The 15,918-nt window shown below is 45.6% G+C and overlaps 1 protein-coding gene across 1 annotated transcript; it reads left to right on the top strand.

Moving 5' to 3' along the window:
- The first annotated feature begins 548 nt into the window (after window positions 1–548).
- Window positions 549–14,007, top strand: TMED2 (transmembrane p24 trafficking protein 2). Its single transcript, XM_035098620.2, is given in 6 exon segments — window positions 549–753; window positions 756–943; window positions 6,936–7,128; window positions 7,693–7,713; window positions 10,765–10,872; window positions 12,170–14,007. Coding segments are annotated over 6 exon segments (825 nt in total). The 5' UTR covers window positions 549–563; the 3' UTR covers window positions 12,295–14,007.
- Window positions 14,008–15,918: the final 1,911 nt, after the last annotated feature.

Below are 15,918 nucleotides of genomic sequence, written 5' to 3'. Positions count from 1 at the left end.
TTTGTTCACCCTGCACTTTAATCTGATTTAGATTAAAGCAGCAATTGGAGGGTGAATGTAACTATCATAATGTGCAATTACAAGTCTGTACATATACCAGGAAAAGATGTTTGTTGTTGTATAGTTTGCTATTTCAATGTTGATACTGTAATTTGAATAATAAATGAATATATAATATCTTGTATTGCAGGGGGTTGGGCTAGATGACCCTCGTGGTCCCTTCCAAGATTATGTAATACTGTACAGTATAAACAACAAGAGGGTGGCAGGCCCTTGCTGAAGTCATACCTGGCGCCCTCCCTTGGCCAGACAATATAAGAACAGCGAGGGATGTTCTCCCTCGGCCCCCGTCGCCTCGCTCATAAGCCGCGCTAACCACATGGATTGGCCTCGCGGGGCCGCCGTCCGCTTTCCTTTCCTTTCCTCCCCGCCCAATCAACGCGCGCCTCGCAGCCAGACGCCGCCCCATCGCTCCCTCCATCTCCCCGCCCACCTCGACGGCCGCCATAGCCCCCACACGCACCCCGCAGTCCGTACGTGGCATCGGGCCGCGTCTCTGACCTATGAGCGAGGGCCCCGTGCGCCGGAAGGGGGCGGAGCGTGGGCCGGAAACTGCTCCTCAGCCGAAGCCCATTTGCTCTGCGGGCTTGGCAGGTGCCGAAGCGCAGCGCGCGAGCCCGTTCGCCCTCTTCCCCCTCCCCTCGGCGCGGCCCGCCTCGCCTGGCCTGGCTTCGCTCTCTTCCAGCCTCCCCTCGACGCCGCCATGTCGCCGGTACGGGCGGTGCTGGCGCTCCTGGCTGCGCTCTCGGCCCCGGTGGCCGGTTACTTCGTCAGCATCGACGCGCACGCCGAGGAGTGTTTCCTCGAGCGGGTCTCGTCCGGCACCAAGATGGGCCTCATCTTCGAAGTGGCCGAGGGAGGCTTCCTTGACATCGACGTGGAGGCGAGTCTTGGCGGGGCAGCTGGGGGCCGGGAGGGACCCGAGCCCTGGAGGGGGGCGTCGGAGAGGGGCGGGAGGGTCTCGGCCGTGCAGGGCGCGACGAAGAAGAGCCTGTGGCGCCCCCCCCCGGTGGCCTGGGCTTAGCCTCTCTGCCATTCTCTCCCGTCCCGCACGCATTAACACTAGGGGTTTACGCTAGAGTAGGCACTACTACAGTTGCCACATAATACTCGTTCCGCATTCGTAATTACCTGTTCGTTCAGTGCGGCAGCACCAGCACTTTGGAACTCCCTGCCTATTGAGATCAAGCAGGCAACTTCACTGTACTCTTTTGGGCGCCTGCTAAGATCATTTCTGTTTAGGCAACATTTAGGGATTATGAAAATCGTAGTGTGAAGGTATTGCAGTGGGGTACAGGTTCCTCTTGCCTGCTGTTAGAAGAGGACCTGTACGTGGAGGTAAGTTGCAGTTGGCTACATGACCTGGAAGCTATATGCCGGCTCCCTCGGCCAATAATGCGAGATGAGCGCGCAACCCCAGAGTCGGTCACGACTGGACCTAATGGTCAGGGGTCCCTTTACCTTTACCTTGGGTGAGAAGGTGAAGAAGAGGGCTTATGAAAGCCCCCTTCGTTGGGGTTGGAAGGGTCTGGCCTTGGCTTGTGTAAGGGTTTACTCTTGCTGGCATGCATAGGGAGCGCCTTCCCCTTAAATGATGCTCTCCACATGATCTGTATTTTAGCTCCCTGTCCTCCCAAACATTTGCTGTGCTGGCTGAGGCTGACACGAGTTTTATTCCGAAACGTCTAGAGGTCAACAGGTTGTGGAAAGTTGATATAGAGAGTATATTTATGTATCCTTTAATCACGTGTAGACTGCAGAGTGAATTCTTCTCACTAGAAGAGTGTTGATGGCTTTGGAGCAGAGGATTGTCAGTCCTTGAATATGTAAAGTGCAGCATATGCTAAAAGAGAAGGCCTGCAGGTTAGGGCCAAAGGGGGCACTAACCCACCACCACTGCCTCATCTCGCCCCCCCCAAATCAATAGGGTATTTTTGAAAATCCCAGCAGAAAGAGCACCCAGAGAATCATAGAATTGTAGAGTTGGAAGGGACCCTTAGGACCATCTAGTTCAGGCATCCCCAAACTTCGGCCCTCCAGATGTTTTGGACTACAATTCCCATCTTCCCCGACCATTGGTCCTTTTGCTAGGGATCATGGGAGTTCTGGGCCAAAACAGCTGGAGGGCCGCAGTTTGGGGATTTATCAGGGGTCTTTTGTTCAACCTCCAAGGGGTGTGCACAGCTAGGGAAGGACTGTTTTAGATCAGAGGATATAAGTCTGAGATAGCCTTGAACCTTAAGTGTGCCTGTTTCTGTGTACTTTTTCTCTCTCTCACTCCAGGGTTTAACCATCAAATGTGGAGATTGGCTCTGATGAATGGAGGGAGGGGGTAGTAGACAGCTTGGAAAGGGAGGGCCTGGGTATCTTTCTCTTAATGTTATTGTTTTGTTTATTATACATACTCTTGAAGTGCTTTTCCAACTTAGAATTGGACACAGAAAATTTAAAAGGCTGAAAATCCAGAGTTGAATCCCTCTGGAAATCAGCAAAATGCCTTGCTGTATTTGGAATGAGAGGGGTTTTCAGCTAGAGGACACTGCTGAGGGAGAGACTGAGGAAGAACAATGGAGGATTTTAGAATACTGTACTGTGTGAATGAAGTTAAACAAAAAGTTGTGGGCAAAGGAGGACTAGAGTTTTGAGAGAAGTGCTTCACTCTCTGGATGTGTTCCCTTTGATTCTAAAGTACAGCAGAGCAGGGCCGGTGCTAGGGTTTTTTGCGCCCTAGGCGAGATCACCTTCTGGCCCCCCCCCCATTTCCCAGGGTTGTTGACTTTTTAAAGAAAAAATAAGAGTGGAATAATAAATAAATAAAAATAGAAAAAATAAAATAGAAAATAGAAAAAATAAAAAATAAAAATAATTAAAAAGAGTTCCTTGGTTGTTGGTGAGGGGAAGGGGTAAAAAGCAGTCTCTTTACCTGGCCATCAGGGGCGCGGAAGGGGCGCCAAACTCAGTGGTTTCAGGCAGCTCTCCGAGGCCGCCTGTCAATCAGCCGCCAACTCGCTCACGGCGCAAAAGGGGCCAGCAGTGCTCCCGCCGTTGTCCATCGCCCCGGTGGCGCAGAAGGGCCCGCTGGCCTCCCACCGCTGCTCAGCCTTGGGCCATGCAGCCCACGACGCTCCAGTCGCGCAGAAGGGAGCAGCAGCGCTCCCGTCGCCGTCTGCCGCCCCGGCGGTGCGGAAGGGCCTGCAGGCCTCCCGCCGCCGCTCAGCCTTGAGGCATGCAGGCTCTGAGGCTGGCTGGCTGGCTGATGGCGCTCGGCCGGCTGTCGCTGGGCGCGCTCGCGCTCAGTTTTTCCCGCCTCCCCGTCGTGCGGTGCGCCCCTGCGCCTCCTGCAGGGCATTGCAGGGAAGCGCCTCTGCAGCCAGCAGCAAGCAGCAGGGGGGAAAGCGGAGGGCGGTGGGCAGGCTGGCAGAGCCCCCTCCACGACAGCGCTCTAGGCGGTTGCCTAGCTTGCTTATATGGACGCGCCGGCCCTGCAGCAGAGCAGTTAGAAGATGGTACTTAAAGTTTACTAACTCTATCTGAAGAAGTGTGCATGCACACGAAAGCTCATACCAATGACAAACTTAGTTGGTCTCTAAGGTGCTACTGGAAGGAATTCTTTTATTTTGTTCTAACTTGGCTGGTTTGTGTGGAAACACTTGGCTATGAAATTAGTGTCAACTTACTTCAGTACAAAAGACAACATATAACACAGGATTTATTTAAATAATATTTTGCAGAGATTGGCCCGGGTGACAAAATGAGTCTCCCAAAAGTTGAGTCTGTCTCCCCTGTGACCACTGCAGTCATTCCTGCATTGAACTTCTCTTTCATAATTCACAGTGTGGGGGAGCCTTAGCTAATCAGAGGTGGGATGGAGTGGGGTTGGATGAGAAAATGGTTGTGAAGTGAGGGTGAGCAAGGAGACCTTCTGCCAACTCCTAACTTACTACGGTGTGCATGTCACCAGGACACAAATGTTTGCTCATGCACACTGTACAGTACTAGGTTACTACATTTGGGGGGGGGGAGAGAAAAGGTTATATTGCCTGTGTGTGAAGTGGAACCGTTGAAGGACAGAATGTGATGGTTAGCCAGTAGGAGCATATTTAGGGTAGGGCAGGGGTGTCAAACTCAAATTCATTGGGGGCCGCATCAGCAGTTTGGTCACCCTCAAAGGGCCGGTTGTATCTGTAGGACTATGTGTCCACTCTTTATTATCATAAATTATTGTCACTGCATTCAATTATTACTGTTTTTTGTAATAATGTAAGTAATAACTAGCTCTGAAAGCGGAAACATAGTCAGAATAATGGCAAGTAGATATTCAAATGTACAATTATTGTACAATTTATTGAAAAATGATTTTTGGTAACTGCACTTGGTGGTGGAGGCTCGCACGGGTTTCATGCAGGACCTTTGCAGAGCTACTAGTACCTGGAGATGCTGGGGTCCTTCTGCATGCAGGACAGATGTTCTGCCAGTGAGCCACCACCCTTCACCAAAGGGACTGGCTGAGGTTGACTCACTGAAGCTGCTCTCCTGGTTCCAGGGTTTAAGGGCCAGAAGTATAAAGCAGCATCCTATGTTTCTGAGGAGAGGGAGAGGGAGAGGGAGAGAGGAAGGAAGGAAGGAAGGAAGGAAGGAAGGAAGAAAGGAAGAAAGGAAGAAAAGAGGGAGTGGGAGGGAGAGAGGAAGGAAGGAAGGAAAGAGGGGAGAGAAAGAAGAGTTGGAAATAAGGAAGAGAAAAAAGAAGGAAAGAAAAAGAAAGAGGGAGAGAAGACGGAAAGGGAGAAAGAAGGAAGGAAGTAGAGGGAAAGAAAGAATAAGAATGAGGGAGAGGAAGAAAGTTGGGAAGGACGGAAGGAAGTAAGGAAGAAAGAAAGAAAGAAAGAAAGAAAGAAAGAAAGAAAGAAAAGAGGGAGCAGGAGGTAGAGAGGAAGGAAAGAGGTGAGAGAAAGAAGAGTAGGAAAGAAGGAATAAAGAAGGAAAGAAAAAGAAAGAGGGAGAGAAGACAGAGATAAGGAAGGAAGGAAGGAGAGGGAAAGAAAGAATAAGAACGAGAGAGAGGAAGAAAGAAAGGGAAGGGGGGTCGCCGCCTTGATTCAGCGCCAGAAAAGAGCGCGAAGGGACCCAGGGGCATAAAGCATTTCCCCGGCCCCAGCTGTTTGTTGGCGCTTTGTTGGCACGGCGCTTCAGCAGCAAGGTCCCACTGCTGGGTCCCGCTGGCTGGGGCGCTCGGCGGGCCACATGACGAGGTCTGGCGGGCCGGATTTGGCCCCCGGGCCTTGTGTTTGACACCCGTGGGGTAGGGCATGGAGAAGTGTCAGTTGGCATTGAGTGTGTGGTTGTGGCTATGTTTGTAACCCTGTATTAGGTGGTCATACCTTCTGAAAATGTAAAAAAAAACTTTCCATGGGCTTGTTGCAATTCCTTTCCACAGTTGGTTGATTTGTGTCTGGGGGGAAGTGGAAACTAAACACTAACTGCTGTTGATGGCATTGGAGCAACCACAGTGTGCCAAGCTACACTTGAAGTATTCCATCAGATCAAATTACACAATTCCCCCCCCCCCAAACTTCTGTTTGTGCCAGCAGAGTTGCAGACAGCAACTCAGATAGGCACACTATCCCTTGGATGCCTTGCTTTTAAAACCCTTAAAAGGTAAAGGGGCCCCTGACCATCAGGTCCAGTCGTGTCCGAATCTGGGGTTGCGGCGCTCATTTCGCTCTATAGGCCGAGGGAGCCGGCGTTTGTCTGCAGACAGCTTCCGGGTCATGTGGCCAGCATGACAAAGCTGCTTCTGGCGAACCAGAGCAGCGCACAGAAACGCCATTTACCTTCCCATCGGAGCGGTTCCTATTTATCTACTTGCACTTTGATGTGCTTTCGAACTGCTTGGTGGGCAGGAGCTGGGACTGAACAACGGGAGCTCACCCCGTTGCAGGGATTCGAACCGCCGACCTTCTGATCAGCAAGCCCTAGACTCTGTAGTTTAACCCACAGCGCCACCTGGGTCCCTCTTTTAAAACCCTTACCATCATTCTAAACACAGTTTGCTGCCTCCCACTTTGCATTCTTTTAAAAATTCCACATTGGTGGAGAAATAGGTGTACTGATAAACTCATGTAGCTGTGTAAAGCAGTAGAATGGACAAGGTTGCTGCAGTTGGGTTTTCATGTTTGCAAGCTTCCCTATCGTTTAGTTTAGTTTAAAGGAGATTAGCACAGTAGTGAGTAGGTTGGGCTAAAGGTTTATTAATTTGTTGGGAGATTTTTTGATTTTTTTAAAAAAAGATTTATTTTCATATATAAAACAAAAATGAACCCTCATCCCCCTGCTGCCCCGAGTACAGTTTGTGATAAGCAAAACAATGGAGGGGGAAGCGTGTGTGTTTTAAAGGGAGGAACATTTAAAAATGGCATCACACATCCATAGCCAGAAGTGGCGTAGTTTGTTCTACCTCCTTTTTCTTCTGCTACATGAGTAGATAAGCTCTGTTGCTCATGTGGTGAGGCAAGCTCAGAGTCGGAGGATAGAGGGAACATGATGCAATGCTCTGGGTAAGAAAGGCCTGGAGAGAAATGCTTCTCTGGTGCCTACTGCAGGATGCTTCATCAAACACAGGTAAGATCCTTGTGTTCAGTGCTACAGGTTGCACAACAACTGCACATGAGATGTAGAGCAAATAAATAAAAATTAAATGTTGGTTGGTTGGAAGTTAAAATTGGAAGATGTCAGATGAGGCAGCAACAAATGCCCTTGTGATTTGTCACTTCATTTGTACGATGTGTCAGCCAATTACTCCCCAAGGCTTAGGTAATTTATTGATGTGAATGATGCATAAGGTGGTGAAAAGTAAAGGTTTTCCTTCTTGTTTCCAGATAATGGGGCCTGATAACAAAGGCATCTACAAAGGAGACAGAGAGTCCAATGGGAAATACACCTTTGCTGCTCACATGGATGGAACATACAAGTTTTGCTTCAGCAACAAAATGTCCACCATGACTCCAAAGATAGTGATGTTCACTATTGACATTGGTGAAGCTCCAAAGGGGCAAGATATGGAGACAGAAGGTGAGGGCAAATCCAGGAAAGAAAATGGCACCTTTCACCCACATTCTCCTCCTATATGTTATTGTCCTTCCCCTGCATCTCTGTTTTCCAGATATTGTTCTATGGGCTTCAGAATTCCAAACACATTCTCTCCTGGATTTAAATGCTTCATAATATAACTTATTAGCTCTTTTTGCTATGTAATGGACATGGATCAGGGAAATATAAGGGATATTTAATTAAATGGTCTCTTCCCCCCCCCCATCAGTTTGAAAAAGAAATTCGGGTAATCTTGTGACTTGAAGTCCCTGAAAGGGGATGTCTTAGAATTGTACATAATTATTCAGAATTCTGTAGAGCAGTGCTCTAAATACTGGTTGGTGCCATAACATTTGAGTCAGGTAGCTGTTAGCTTTTCTCCCACCTCTCACTGTGGTTTCTTCATACCTCTGTCCCTGTGACATTTGCAGCCTTACCCTCATACCTCATTTCGCCCATTATGTGTTTTGATGTATTTACCTTTGCTTACTAGGCTTGCTCAGCATCTTCCTGTATATTTGTTCATTTCTCATGCTTTTTCTTTAGGTGGTGGAGATAACTGGGATGGTATGTGCAATGCTTTTAAGAAGCTTGCTAGTCCTCCTGCCTCGCTTCTCATTATTTGCTGCATAATCTGCTAATGCTTATTGGGGCCACTCTTTGTGTGACTTCCTGCTAATATGCAATGATTACCACAGTGGTATTACACTGAGGTCTGAGTGTGAACAGCTCCTGCCACTTTGAAGTCCTTAAAGCATTAAGATCCAAATTGCTATTGTAGGCTTTTTTTCCCTCTTTCCTATCCCCTTCCCCTATCTGAACAGCAGTCTTCCCTAATAGGAAATCTGGAATTGCTTTTAAAACTGGTTTCTCATTCAGTTGAGGAGGATTGTGAGAAATGCAAGTATAAACACTCAGACCAAGTTGCATGGTTTGGATCATGACCGTGGTTCTCAGCTGTGAGGTAGGCTGGCCTAAGGAGGTGTGGGCTAATTGTCAGGAAAGCTGCACACTCATGTACCTTTTCTCTCTTCTGCCCTCACATCCTGTTATTCTGTATGTCTCTTGAGGAGGCCATTGACTCTTCACCCTGGCTTTAAAAATACATATTTTCCTCCTTGTCCTCCATGCCATTACTGGTCTCCTGCTGCCAGTGTTGAGGACAAAAACTGCAAGGATGGATATTGGCTGGGCCAATACATTGTTGTAAGTACCCATCACCCAGATCAAGCAGGATGCTGGACTAAATTACCTAAAGATCCCTTCCAGTTTTCTGGTCCTTTTGTGCTGTCCCAGCAGTTACTACCTGTAGCCTTCTTACCCACACACAAAACTCTTTGACAGATCGAAATCATTTTGAGAGGGAGATCTTTGTCTGAAGACTACCACTTAACACGCATGTGTGGGTGTTGGCATGTTTAAAAGTGTGCATAAAAGTGGCCTTACTAATAGGGGACCCATATTGCATTACTTGTGTGATTTGTCTTGGACCTGAAGGTCTTGATGTAAAGTTTGAGGACTTCCTTTGTATTTCCCATTGTTCTTCTCTCACTTTATACCAGGTTATCCCTCTAGAAAGAATTCTGCCTTTTTGTGCTAACTAAACACCGTGAAGGCAAAGTAATTCATGCCAGTATTTCACAAACATATGTATCTGAAGAAGTGTGCGTACGAAAGCTCATACCAATGACAAACTTAGTTGGTCTCTTAAGGTGCTACTCGAATAAATTTTTTAATAGTATTTCTCAAACTGGGTCAACTAAGCTGATGGGTGTGAGAAGAGTGTGTTTCTGTGTGTGTGAGTGGGAGGGAGGGAGGGAGGGAGGGAGGGTCTCTCTGTAAAAGTTTTTCACTCCCTAACAGAGATTCTATTTGAATGGGATTCTACAAAACTACAAAGTCACCAGGTACTGTATTTCTGTTCAAGGTTGTTGGCTTGCTCTTTGAAATCTCTGCACCTGTCCTGTTCTCAATCCCAGGAAAGAGTTTCTATGAAATAGTTTTGAAAGTTTGCTTTCCGGGCATAGTTGCAGGCACATGAGACTCCCACCTTGCTGAAGCTAAGGGGATCTGGGTCCGGTCAGTGGCAGGATGGGAGGTTGCTTGGGAACCCCATATGTGAGTTGCCTTGACTTCTCTTGTTGGGAAAAGAGCAGGATATAAATGTAGTAGGTTTCAAGTAGAAACTGCTTTTCATTCCCTTGTCACACTTCATCAGGCAATGTCTGCTTGGTAAATGGTTCTTTCAGTGATCAAATAAATGCTTGGGTCCTTGAATCGAGATGCCTCTTCTCCAGTTTGCCAGGAGGGGGTGGTGGTCACATGACATGGCCCCATCTCCTTGGCCATAAAGGGACCCAGCCGTAGATGAAGGGAATTGTTTTAAGGCTGAGATTAGGTGAGAGTGGAGGCCACGCCAGGTCCCAAGCAGCTGTCAGGGCAGGGATCAGAGATAACAGGTGCCGCTGGAGCAGTGGTGCTTCAGCAGAGCCACTCTTCAAATGGACACGCTGCTGAGCAAGACCCCTTTCTGCATTTTGGGGTGTGTGTGTACAGGGGGTTACTGGGAATAGACTCCCTACACCCACCCACACCATAGCTGCCAAGTTTTCACTTTTCTCACGAGGAAGCCTATTCAGCATAAGGGAAAATCCCTGTAAAAAAGGGATAACTTGGCAGCTATGACCCACACCCTAGGTCTTGAATCAGCACACAGCAATATTGAAGACCAGCTTTCCGATAAGTGCTCTGGAGTAGAAGAGAGTAGACTACAAATAAATGTTTGAATTTATATGCTGCTTGGAGCATTGCATCAAATGTAAAACACATGACTGTTAAATAAAACCCGTTAGTAAAACAAAAATCATCACCCTAAAAACAGCAATTAAAAGGGCAATCCTAACCATGTGCATTCAGAAGTAAGTCCTATTGAATTTAATGGGTCTTATACCTAGGATTGCAGCCTAAGACAGCCAGTTCAATAGAATAGTGGAAGGGGACTTTTACCCCCTACAAGCCCCAGAGAATAAGAGATTAGTTTGACTAGGAAGAAAAGACTAAGCAGTAAACCCTACATAAATCTGCAGCCTAGCTGGCGCCAAACATCTTGTTCTGCTTTCCTTTGGACCACATCAGCAAGGCTGAGAGAGGGTCTTGTAATCTGGGCAGCCCAGGTCCTCCATGTATACCACGCAGGCTTCTGCCCTGGAGGAGTCACTTCATTGCTGCTAACACAGCAGTTTGGCTTCACCCCCGAAGGTGCACTCCATTTTCTCTTGAGAGAGAGAGACAGATGCCAACCAACCACAGAATTAAGTGCAGTCATATGTGATCTCTAGAACAGAACTCTGTATGTATAACAGAGTTATTTGCCTTGGTTATTTAAAGCATCTTAATTGTAATGCTATGAAAGCAATACTTGTTCATCTACCTTGCCCGAGGTAACTGGAAGTTGGAATGAATACCCAGGGAAAGGGAATTTTTGTGCCTGGTAAAAAAAAACCCAACCCTTCCCCAAGATGTGCAGTTGTTGGCTGTGAAGACTTTAGCCTTATATGCCACTATTGCTGCGTTTTGTTGCTTACATCACAAATCTGATGTCTTGTGATCCATCTGCAGCTCATCAGAACAAGCTAGAAGAGATGATTAATGAATTAGCGGTGGCCATGACCGCTGTCAAGCATGAACAGGAATACATGGAAGTCCGTGAAAGGATACACCGAGCAAGTAAGTGGTTTTGGTTGGCATGTGCAGGTTTCCTGCATCATTCCTTGTGGCATGGGAATTTAGTGGGCTAGTGGAAGGGTAGCAGATTGCTGCCTCTCTTTTGTCAATCTGCACTTGATAGAAAGCTGGTTTCTAGAAAATTATCCAAAGGGCTTTAGCAGCCTGTGCTTCTATGCATGTCCTGAAGGAGGCTGCTTCCCCTCCACATCCACAATAGAGCTGCAGGCTAGAAGAGTTACTAGCTTCCTATCTACACAGCTGGTTTTTTTGGTGCATCAAAGTGCTTCATGCTCATTATCTTTTAATAAGCCCTGACTTTCTGTCTTTCCCCATATTGAATACATTTGGGAAGGCCAAGAAAGTGACTTGTCTCCCTGCTCCCCACCGCAGAAATCTGGAGAATCAAAACTCTATTTAAAGGAACACGAAAGACTTGAGTTCTTTGGCAGACTTTTAACAACTCCTGCAATGTGACAGAGACTTTGGATGCTTTGGAGGTCTTTAATGTGGAGAAATTATCACATGCAGTTGACTTAGATATACTGTACTAAGGACCCACAGAGGGGAGGAGGAAAGTTCTAAGATTTAGAAGAATCTTGTTTAATTTCTGAATATTAATGTGATAAATTTGAGATTTATTTTGTAAAACTAATCAAACTAATAAAATCATATTTAGAAGTTCATGGCAGAGAGATATAAATTTATTAATTGTACCTTAGTAGTCTCTTAGACACTGCTTGACACTAACTTTCTTCATGCTGCTTCTTAAATGCTGGCATGTTTTTAGAAAAGAGAAAACTTGAAACCTTTTTTGAGATTCACTTAACACCGTTTTTCCAATGTAAGGGTGAGTATCATTCTCAAAGCAGCACTTTAGAAAATGACAACGTATTTACCAAGAACTATACACTCAAAATAAAGTAGCCAGCCGTATTGGAGGAGCTGGCACCTGATTCTGCAACACTAATCAATAGAAGCGAAGACCCATAATTTTCATGATTTAATACGTGTTTATTAGCATCTTGTATAAAGGCAATGAAGTTTGGGCCACTCATATCTCTTGGAATGTTCCATGGCCTGGGTGCCCAGAAGGCCTAACCTTATGTATCTGCCTGCTGTACCTCAGCTGGCAGGTTGGAAACACAGAACAGGGTTTCAGCTGATGATCTGTGCATGCAGGGTGGGTTTGTATGGGAGGAGGTGATGCTTCGTTTCTCTAGGCTTCAGTGTGTTTAGCTTCTTTTCATTTCCTGTATATTAATCAAGTGTGTTTTTTCTTCTTCCTTTTTTTCACTAGTTAACGACAACACAAATAGCAGAGTGGTCCTCTGGTCATTCTTTGAAGCTCTTGTACTAGTTGCCATGACACTGGGACAAATCTACTATCTGAAGAGGTTTTTTGAAGTCCGGAGAGTTGTTTAATCAAACTTTCCCCCCTTGCCCTCTCTCTCCAGTGATCCCAGATTCTCCATTCACTTCTACAAAACAACTTGGTCACCAAATTCACTTAGTTTTCTTTATCCCTATGTTCTGAACTATAAAACTTGTGTTTTCAGTTTTCTTCTTAGCTTAATTTTATATATGTGTCTATAGATACCCTCTCTAGGGAAACATGAGCTGAGAGTTGTACATTGAAATTGGCAAACTTTGTTTCTCACAAGCCAAAGTGAGTTCAACGAAATTGCAAAAGTTTGTTTTTAAACCAGCGCTATTGATCAAGTGAAAATGTTCCTTGATTGTTTTCTGTCTCCCTTTTTTTGGTAATAGAATACTTTTTTGTGTGTAAGGGAAATGGCACAAGGTCCTAAAACACCTTTTAAATGCCTGTGGGGGAGACACTTTTTAATTTGATCAGAGGATTTCCCCTCTGCTTTACCCAGGAGTGGAATTGTGGCATGTGGACAAGCCTGACAGTACTGTCAAGAAAGCATGCCAAGAAAGAAATGGGCATGTTGGTGTTCAAACATACTGAAACCAGTGGATTCTACTAGGGGGTGCTTAGGTGGCTTCTGTAAAGTCTCCCTTACTCCTGCTATAATTACACTGGCTTGGTCCTGAGGTTCTTAATTAAAGATATGAAAATAGAACACAGTTCTTGCCAGTTAACCATGTGTTCTTGTGTGCAAATTTATGAACAGGCAGCCATTTAGGGGGGACTTAGCTACATCTTTTCCTTTTTGCTTACAATCCAAAGCTGCTCCTGTGTTTGGCACTGTTGTAGAACTAGTATTCAGGATGTTGGTTCCTGATGCCAAAGGGTTTTAACAGTGGTGATGGGCGGGCTGGGAGGTGGTGGAAGGGAGGTTAGCATCCGATACATTAAAGAAGGAGCAGCTATGCTGCTGTGTGGTCATAACACCACTAGGATTGCAACCACCTTTCCTATAATAAAGACTCCTGTGCCTTTTACGTAGCGGGGAGGAATGAAACGGGTGCGGTTTCCCTGCTGTCAGTGCATCTTCCCAAGAGGCTTTTGCACATTTAATAGCAGCACATAGAAATTCAGCAGGTGCAGCTCCTGTTACTGCAGCTCCATGATAAAGTGTACCTGTTGAGGTTTTCCTTTTTTGCACTGCTGTTAAAGGAACAAGAGCCTCCCTCAGGAAAGGAGTTGGCACTCCCAATTAGGCTGTATTGAAATAATTTTGTTCATTTTCCTCTTTTAAACACACATCAACTTCAGTTGTTGTACCAGCTATTTTTCTTCTTGCTGTCTGGATGATGGGTTTAAAAATCACCATGTCTGTCTCTGGGAGCGGGGTGCTGATCCAAGATTATGTTGTGGCTGATGTATATTGAACTGATGTATATTGGTTGTAATTTTGGGGGTGGGTGGGGTTGGGTTCTTTTCAAGAGCGGGGGAAGCATTCTATCAGTAATGCATAAGAGTTTTGTACCAAATTTAATTTAATTAAAATTTGTTACAAGTTTTCATGGTTCAAGTAAATCTTTTCAGCCTCAGCTAGACACTTAGCAGCTGCCCTTCAAAGGGGTACCTGTCCCCACCTCAGTGCAGCTGTTGTATGCCAACCCTTGTGTGAGACAAGTTGAATTCTAATGAGAAGATGTACATTTAAAAGTTCTTGATATATGGCCAGATTCAATAAATAAAACACCTTCTTTAAAAAAAACAAACTTACAGCCTGATGCTTGCTTTGCGTCTTTAAAGAGCAATTCTACTCTTTATTTCTTTGTTTTACTGTTTTTTTAGCAGCTGCATGTTAAGAGCTTTGTGGGATTATGATAAAAAGCTCACCCAATAACATCTCATTTAAAGTATTTCCATTCCAAGAGAATTTAACATAATCTGATGTGTATGAACTTGGTTGCCCAAGTAGATTGCATGAGAATTGGCGAGCTGTGAAGTCATCCCTATCAGACATTTAGAGTTATTTTGTTAAGTAGGTAAAATGTCATGGCAAAATAAAAGTAAAGCAGCAGAGATCCTTGATTGCAGGCTTATAATCCAGTAAGGAAGAAAAGACCACCAATCTTCATTAGGCCTGGGAGCAGATTTGGATTTTTCACCTGAAACACAGTGTGTTTACATGCACACCTTATTTTTTTGAAGAATTATGGGTGAAAATAGTATCTTAATAGTCTGAGCCTTGAAAAGCACTTAGAATTTGACTCTTGCCATATTCCTCCTCCAGCTGTATGCACTTTCAGGGGTGAAAAGGATAAGCACCTCCATCACCAAGGGAACAGTGAATGAGGGTGCAGGGGAACCACCACAAGTTTTGTTGGAGCTAGAGAGAGTGTCAGCTGTGACAGTCAGTGCCACACTGGCAACCCTTGTACAGGGGGAGAGGAGTAAGAAAGCAAGGCAATAAGTCAGGGTAGATGTGTTTCATGGAGCCACCTGAATCCAAAAACTGTAAGAGTTGGATGTTGGATGGAAAGGCTTTTCCAGAGGAAAGGCTAAGGGTATTGGGAAGGGTATATAGAAAAAAGGAATAAAATGAAAAAGGAAGCAAAATAAGGATTATGGGGAAAGCAGGCTGAAGAATAAAAGGAAGATGAGCAAGAAAATCAATATGAGAAATTGATTAAATAAGGTTTTGGTGTGCAAAAACTTAAGTAACCATGCTTGTCCATTAGGAAAATGTCCCATACTTGTGAACAAACCAAAACACTGTTAGGCTGGATGTGCAAAAGACGAGACAGATAACACATAACAATGTATGTTTTGACTCCCCTCCACTTGTAGTCTAGAACTATCTTAAGATAGTTGTTGTTGTTGTTGTTGTTAAGATAGTGCCTATAGATAGGCAGCCAATGAGATTCGGCAGGAAGCAGCAGAGATTGGAAACAGATCTGTAAAGTGCAGTGAGGAGTTATTGGTGTTTCAGACCAAAGGAACAAATGATGAAACCAAGATCAACAATATGAAGAGGGTCCTCTTTGAAAATCATTAACAGTGAGTCCCCACTATGCTTTGAGCAATTAAGGCACCACAAAAGATGAATCTTAAGTCCTTTGCATCAGAGAGGCTCTGGGTCTCTATGCCTTACACCAAGCCAGACCATTGGCCCACCCAGCATAAAATCATCCACACTGACTTGTATTGGCTCTCCAGGTTTTCATCTACAAGTCTTTAGTGGTCCAACCTAGAGGTGCCAGGGATTGAACCTGGGAACGTCTGCATACAAAGCTGATGCACTACACGTCTTCTCGCCCTCAGCCCCCAACTAATAAAAGTACAAAAGAAAAAAAACTGCAGTGGGGCTTCCTGGTGTGCCCTACAACTGATGAAGGATCCCAGAAGCATCACCACTGCTTGAAAAACAAGCTCACATAGCTGAGTAAAATGTGGTCTACGTTAACTGAGCTATATACTGCAAGGGTATATGTGTTGTGTGTGGTTTTTTGTTTTGCTCCAGGACAGGCACCCCCAAACTGTGGCCCTCCAGATGTTTTGGCCTACAACTCCCATGACCCCTAGCTAACAGGACCAGTGGTCAGGGATGATGGGAACTGTAGTCCAAAACATCTGGCGGGCTGAAGTTTGGGGATGCCTGCTCCAGGAGCTCAAAGGAGAATTAA

Source organism: Zootoca vivipara, chromosome 17 (genome assembly GCF_963506605.1).
Source record: "Zootoca vivipara chromosome 17, rZooViv1.1, whole genome shotgun sequence".
NCBI classification, from domain to species: domain Eukaryota; kingdom Metazoa; phylum Chordata; class Lepidosauria; order Squamata; family Lacertidae; genus Zootoca; species Zootoca vivipara.
This window is presented reverse-complemented; position numbering and strand designations above follow the sequence as displayed.